Below are 7,492 nucleotides of genomic sequence, written 5' to 3' on the forward strand. Positions count from 1 at the left end.
AGCCGGACCTTCGATTTGAATCCAGTCCAGAGTCCGCATTTTATGATTATCCCGTCTGGGCTGTAGTTTATTTATCACCAAGACAACCAGGTATATGTTCTATATGGACGTACTACTGACACTTTTCGTGATAAGGCTTGTAATTTGTGAGTTAACGTAGCTTTAATCGCATCCTTAAGGAAACAGGGTACGTGCTTTATCACTGGAATATCTGAAATCTTACGAATTTTGGTACTAACTTGAGCAGTAGAGAGGAGAGAGAGAAGGAAAAGTTGGAGTTGGTTGAAAAATTTGAGAGGGTAGTCTGTTAGAATAACGCCCAGTTCTACTCACAAAACGGTAACATGATGATGGTAGCGGCTGGACAGCGACCTAAAAGATGTCGCGAAGTTACAGGACCCAGTCCAAATTCAGTTGCTATAGTAAGTATGAATATAGAATGAACTTGAATAGAATATTCGCGAAATCAAACTTTTTATGCCGCGGATGATTTAAATAATGAAAATTACGTCGATTCTTATTTCCAGAAAGCAAAACCCACAAACAAATATCCGCCTGAGAAATTGATCCTCGATCGAAGACATCAAGAAGAAATGCGCGAAAAAGTGATGAAACAAAGTCAATATCAACAGATGTGCGATTTACGGAATGATTGGGAACGGACGACAGACAGACGAATTCAATCAAATACCGTCAGGCGTAGAATTAATGATTTATTAAAAGCTGAAGAATGGAGCATCGAGGACCGCAGGGAAAGGTAAAATTATTGCTTACACCCTAATGTGAACCCTAGTCGTACCCAAACTAGCCTTATTTGTACCCTTCCCTTAGATCCCAGACCCAATCCTGTACCCTTAACCAACCCCGAATCCAAAACCTACCCTTCCTATAGGCCCTACTACAGGACGGCCACTGACTGGGAAAATTAAGGGAATCGGATTCATAAATTAGGGAAATTGTTACATTTTAAACTTAGAGATTTCTCAGATTCACTCAGGAAATTTTCTGTTATAAGAAAAAAAAATCAGGGAAAATTAGATCCTACCTGTTACCGAATCCAATCCCTATATCTATCACTACGTATGCAACTAGGTTTGTTAAGCTGTGAGCCCTATTTAAGAAATGAAATGCATTTTTTGAAAATCTTTGAGTCTCTCAAATTTACCTTTCTGAAATGATTGTAGATTGCGTGAAATGTTGGCGGCCGAGGAGCAGCAATACGTAGAAGAAATGGAAGCTAAAGAAGAGACGGTTCTGGAACGACAAGCTCGAATGAGAGACCGCGCGAAACAGCTGAAAGACAAACGCGAAACGGAAAGATTGAAATACGTCGAAGACAAATGCGACCAGCTATTCAGGTAAATAAATCATAGACATCGATCGATGCTACAGGGCTAGAGAATAACTTTCAACTAACTACTTCACCACCATGAACCGTGGATCGATGAGACCTCGGTCTGCTGGGAGTTTGTTAAAGTTAACAATCATAATCCATACAGTGGTTGCAATGTAGTTTTGATTGTCTCTCCATCAACTCTCCACTGGTACACTCAAAACACAACTGGCTTCAGCGCGTGAAAGATCGGTGCATTTTCACCTCTTTAAATTCTTGAAAATAGTTTGGATTGAGATTCTCTGATAAAAAGTAAAAATTCTTTGTTTCGCTTTTAGAAATCAGTGCGAAGAACTACGTTCCACATTATCGCGACGTCATCAAGATGAAGTTTGCGCCGAGCGAATGGAACAGTTGAAAATCAGAGATGCCATACAGGACGATCTGAGAAAAGAGGAGGATATGTTCGCTCGTTTGTGGTACGAGGACATGCAAGCCAAGGCTCAACGAGAAGAGAAAGAGGCTGAAAAACAAATGGCTCGAAATCAAGAATGTTTACAGGTTCTGCAGGTTCAGCGAGCGGCGTTAGCCGCGAAGAAAGAGGAGGAAAAGAAACTCAAAGAAGAAGAGGCTGAATTATTGGTGCGCGTGTAAAGATTACCGACGAATATCTGACGTTTCATGTTTCGGCGAATTTTCAATTATTTGTTCGTTATTTCAGAAAGAACAAGCGGAACTTCGTAAACTGGAGGAAGAGAAGAAACAAGAAGAGAAACGACGACGTCGGGTCGAGGCGAAACAATTACTCGATATTAACAGACGTTTGAAAATGAAGAAACAAGCGAAAGAAGTTCAAGAGCAGCTCGCGTACGACATGCAGCTAATGGAGAAATTACTGGAAGAATCACAGAATGAAGCTCTAGAAATCGCTCAGAGAAAGGTACGTCAGTGAACAGCGTTTATTTATTGGTCGTTACTGAGGTCATCTCCATTCAAAAATCATTTTAGTGATGTTTAAATGATGACCACAGTCCGGTTACTGACTAAACTGCAGTCCAGTTGCTGACTAAACTGCAGTCCAGTTATTGACTAACCGCAGTCCAGTTACTGACTAATCTGCAGTCCAGTTACTGATTAAACAGCAGTCCAGTTGCTGACTAAACTGCAGTCCAGTTATTGACTAACCGCAGTTTAGTTACTGACTAATCTGCAGTCCAGTTACTGACTAATCTGCAGTCCAGTAACTGACTAATCTGCAGTCCAGTTACTGATTAAACAGCAGTCCAGTTGCTGACTAAACTGCAGTCCAGTTATTGACTAACCGCAGTCCAGTTACTGACTAATCTGCAGTCCAGTTACTGATTAAAAATTTGTCCAGCTACTTACTAAACCATAGTCCAGTTTCTAACTAAACCTCAGTCCAGTTACTGACTAAACCATAGTCAAGTTTCTGACTAAACTCCAGTCCAGTTTCTAACTAAACCTCAGTCCAGTTACTGACTAAACCATAGTCAAGTTTCTGACTAAACTCCAGTCCAGTTTCTAACTAGACTTCAGTCCAGTTTCTAACTAAACCTTAGTCCAGTTACTGACTAAACCATAGTCAAGTTTTTGACCAAACTCCAGTCCAGTTTCTAACTAAACCTCGGTCCAGTTACTGACTAAACCCCAGTCCAGTTACTGACTAGACCTCAGTCCAGTTTTTGACCACCTAAAGTAAAAGGTAAAGTAAAAAATGATGACCCTTCACATGATTTTTTTCATTGATTGATTTATAGAAAGAGCTTCGTGAAGAAGATCGTCGTTACCGAGAATACTTGAAGAACATGTTGGAAGAGGAGAAAATACGCGAGAAAGAACTCGACCGATTACTGGATGAAGAGGTTGAGAAAATGTGGCAGAAACGCATTCGACAGTGGGATCTAGAAGCTGAAGCTCGAGAGAAACTTCTCAGCGACGTCATGCAGACGAGAAAACAACAAATTGAAGAAAAACGTAAGTAGTTTAGAATTTTGTTTACTATCCATCATTCCTGATTGTCGAGTCTCTGCAAATGATATCTTGTTTTTCTCTTCATTGGAAAACTGATCTTGTTTAAAATCACTTCATTTGAGTTCGAATGCCTCCATAACGATGACACCCTCTTTACCAGTTTACAAACCACTTCGAACAGTTCGTTCCGAATCATAGAACCTTCTCTCGGTTAGAAAATATAATCTGAAATCATTTGGCAGATGCGCATTTACCTTCCCAACCCCTCCGTCCACTCCTATCTCGAGACATTATTGTTCTAGTCATCACATAATCATCCTATCCTAAATTCTGCCATCTTACATGTTTAACGATTACATTACCGGTATTCGCTTTGAATAATGATAATATTGATAGTAATAATAATGATGATAATAATGATTATAATTTATATTCTTGTATAGCGCTATCCTACAAGTTATAATCAGTGCACTTTACATCGGTATGAAATTAACACGAGCTGATGAAATAGTAAATACTTGGAGAATGAATATTCGATTTATAAATTCAGGTCGTCGAAACGCTGATAAACAAATAGTAGCAGCAAGAGAAAGAGAGGAGATCATGCAGGCGATCGAAGACAACAAACGCATCGAACGCGAACAGACGATTCGAGCTCGCGATAAACACCACGCCCATCAGAACGATTTACTCGACCAAATCAAATACAACACGCTGCGTAACGAACAGATCAACCTCGAACACGAGCGCGAGTATTTACTCGGCGAGCAGGCCGAACGCGAATACCAACAGAAACTACGAGCGGCCCTCGATAATCCGTATCTCGACGAGAAAGCTCATCCGATGAGGAAACATCGTATGATGACCGATATTACCGCGTCATAGATTAGAAAAACCGTCCCGATTTAGAAATCTGCTTTAGACAATGTTAATAATAACCCTTTCAAACCTCAGTTGTAGAAAACTGTGCGACGATTGATTGGAATTTTAATGAGATTTTTTATCTAGTTCCATCCGAAATCCGTCTGTGATACAAAATCCTTTTGAATATCTAGTAAATCTTCTGTTTTATGAGGAGACATGTTTAATGCTATTTTCAATGAATATATTTTTGTTCCCTTAATTAATGAAATACGTGCGAGTTAAGAATACAGATGAAGAAATGATTCGAAATGTTGCTGAAGTATTTGTTATTTCCATTTGTGTTATTATCGTGTCCCAAAATGTAAAAAAAAAAAGATATGTATATATTTAGTTGTTAATGATGCTGAATTATCTGTGTATGTTTGTCTTTAATCAAAAATTATATCTAGATATTATATATTAGTGAATGTCTTTATCAAATTGTTTGTTCATTTCCTGTCGACTTCAAGGATTCATTCTTCTGCGAGGAGCTGCCTGTTGTGGAAGTGAGTGTTCCAGAATCTTTTTCGGCTTCGTGGAGAGATCTAAGAATCAGCTCTGGTAAATAGAGGAAGCCAAGGTACGACTGGTCACCACATAGCTATTCAATGATAGTGTTCAAATGGGCTGCCCTGATAGCTGTTCCTCGGGAAGTCATCCAACAGAATACTCGTGTCATAGGACAACATCAGTTAAAAACAGATAAAAATCAGATAATTTTAGATAACGCAAAATATGATTTATTCGTAGAATATTCGTATCATATATAAATAGTTAAAATATAATCATACACGCATTTATTAATAAACTAATAGCTTTCAATAAGATTTACTGGTACACTGACCATATGCAACAAAAAATAGCACATACATGGTAGATATCACTGTGATATACACAAATATTATCAGATACTGAACATAATAACTAGAAACATGCTCTACTGACATCGTTACGCTCAGTGATCCATTATTAATGACAATATGATCACACGGCATCCCATTGAGCATATTCTATATGTAAGAATCCATTTACTAATTACAAAATTATAGCATCACCTAACTACAGATACCTTCTAGCTAATTATCAACAGTTATTTGGCCCTGTCGAGTAATTATCAAATTTATGATAGCAGGTCATTTTTGCATGTGGATAAGATGACTTACAGTACATTCAGTTAGTGGTTGTAAGTCACATTCTCTGTGTGCAAATATTTCATTCAGCTCTCAGTACAGTCATAACAAATGGACAAACCAGTGAACAAACCTTTCAAAACCTTATTGTTAACACAATCTTACAGAATTAAGTACAAAGTGCACGCTTGTTAAATGGAAATTCCAACTTTAAGTTCAGATAATAGATTCCACACCACTTTACCTTATCAGACTAGTATTGAAGAATGTACTTTATCACTAAATATCTGAGAAAATCCTTTCATATGAAAAGCATGCGTGAATGTGTGCACGAACGCTAGAAAAGTTACAGGTTCTTTAATACGTGAAAATAAATGCAAAATGTATATCACAGATATTAAATGAACCGTCATCAGTTGCATTCAATACACTTTTATATGAAAGCTCTCAGAAATAAAGAATTCTTACTGTTTGAAAAGTTTAAAACTACGATATCTTAATCTTTAAAAATATTGTTCATAGTCTTTTCGTTAAGAACTTATATCTCTATCAGAGCCACTCTGGAGCCAATTCAAACTCACATCTGTGGAACTGAATCCTATACAGGTGGTTATGATTTTAGCTCAATAAAGTAGTTAAAGTGTTATAAGCAGATTTTCACAAAACATGAATTAGAATTAGAATTCACTCAAGTTTTAACAGATTTTTGTTTATGGTTTTCCATGAAGAGGTGGAGAATGAACAACTGGTGGATCTAGGAATAATAAACCAGTTACCGTTCCGTATCCGAGAAGTAAAAACAACAATTTCAATAAACGATCGTCGCTCGAGTTGAATTCATGCGGCAAAACTTCGAAAAACGTCACGTACAAAAACGTTCCGCACGCGATTCCCTGCAGGATTCCGTTAGCTAGATTCGAATAAATCGAATCGGACATATCGTTGACGAGTATACCGATTCCGATACCGAGCGGAGACATGATCGAAAACAATAAATTCGATTTGACGATCGCTTTCACCGTCAGACGACTCTGAACTAGATTCAGCCCTAAACTGAACGCGAGGATGCATTTGTGTAGAAACAGCGCGAGAAATATCTGCAGTACGGCGTTTGTATTCGGTTGTAAACCAACAGCTAAACCTTCGAATACCGAGTGAAGAGACAACGCGAGGAGTAGAATGATCGCGCGAACCGGTGAATGCGAACTACGATCTACGTGTATCGAATGATCGGGTTCTTTCGTCGATGAATCGTTCACGTAAGACGTATTCAGTAACGATTCGCTGCTGTGATTGCGACTGATCGGTTGATCGAAAATTCCTTCGATGCTTTCTTCGAAATGATGATGGTGATGATCGTGTTGTAGTAAACTAGCGGTCGGCGCGTCCGGTTGATGATGCGGACCGCCGTGCGAGTGTCCGTGTCCGAGCAGCGGCGAGCGTTCCGCATCCTCGTCGTCTTCGTGAGCTTCTTTCACCGACAGCACGATTTGCTCCGTGATCAAAATCAAAAATAGTCCGAACACCATGACGAATTCGGAGATGGGGAAGTTGGTCACGACGCCCATATTATCGAACGTCTCGACCAGTTTCCCGCGAACGTCGGGAAATAAATCTAACAAACACGTACCTAGGAAGACACCGGCCGCGTAGCAACTTAAAAAACTGATTATTCGACTCCATTTATGTCGCCCCTCGACGCCTGTTACGTGTCTAGCGACAGATACGAATTTCAGTGGCAGCATACTGAACGTGAATGTCATCACTAGCAATCCGGCCAAAACCAAGCCTTTCACCGCTTCAATCGGTAATGACATCTCGATTTTATTGAATTTATCCAACTGTTAGTTAAAAAAAGGTGCAAGAAATCACAATTTAACCACTGAAGTTGTGCGCAAAATCACGAAATATCTAATTGTTTTATCGTTTCGGATCTGTCACCTGGGGGCCGCCATTTTGAAACGATAACAACTGTCAACAGTCATGTGACAAATGATTCACGCGGGCTACTGGACCGGACATAAACAAAGTTGGTGGGAGCGCCGTATATTCACCCAACGGGATTTCTGCGCACTAATGTTACACCGATATATCAATATAACGTTCACTTAATGAACATAAATAAAATGAGTTT

At 39.2% G+C, this 7,492-nt stretch overlaps 2 protein-coding genes across 2 annotated transcripts; one reads left to right on the plus strand and one right to left on the minus strand.

Moving 5' to 3' along the window:
* The first annotated feature begins 88 nt into the window (after positions 1-88).
* Positions 89-4,600, plus strand: LOC141905389 (cilia- and flagella-associated protein 53-like). The gene is made up of 7 exons (XM_074794233.1): positions 89-422; positions 528-757; positions 1,185-1,358; positions 1,672-1,975; positions 2,055-2,273; positions 3,112-3,328; positions 3,876-4,600. Exons 1-7 carry the CDS (start codon positions 345-347, stop codon positions 4,208-4,210), a joined length of 1,557 nt encoding a protein of 518 aa, XP_074650334.1. The 5' UTR covers positions 89-344; the 3' UTR covers positions 4,211-4,600.
* A 386-nt stretch (positions 4,601-4,986) lies between these two features.
* Positions 4,987-7,317, minus strand: LOC141906424 (zinc transporter ZIP1-like). The gene has a single exon (XM_074795715.1). It carries the CDS (start codon positions 7,173-7,175, stop codon positions 6,069-6,071), a length of 1,107 nt encoding a protein of 368 aa, XP_074651816.1. The 5' UTR covers positions 7,176-7,317; the 3' UTR covers positions 4,987-6,068.
* Positions 7,318-7,492: the final 175 nt, after the last annotated feature.

Source organism: Tubulanus polymorphus, chromosome 5 (genome assembly GCF_964204645.1).
Source record: "Tubulanus polymorphus chromosome 5, tnTubPoly1.2, whole genome shotgun sequence".
In the NCBI taxonomy this organism is placed as follows: Eukaryota; Metazoa; Nemertea; class Palaeonemertea; order Tubulaniformes; family Tubulanidae; genus Tubulanus; species Tubulanus polymorphus.

Coding starts and splice junctions, on each gene's coding strand:
- LOC141905389 (XM_074794233.1), top strand. CDS start 345: ATGATGATGGTAGCGGCTGGACAGCGACCTAAAAGATGTCGCGAAGTT. Junction 1,976..2,054: donor AAGAAGAGGCTGAATTATTG/GTGCGCGTGTAA, acceptor TCGTTATTTCAG/AAAGAACAAGCGGAACTTCG. Junction 2,274..3,111: donor TAGAAATCGCTCAGAGAAAG/GTACGTCAGTGA, acceptor ATTGATTTATAG/AAAGAGCTTCGTGAAGAAGA.
- LOC141906424 (XM_074795715.1), bottom strand. CDS start 7,175: ATGTCATTACCGATTGAAGCGGTGAAAGGCTTGGTTTTGGCCGGATTG.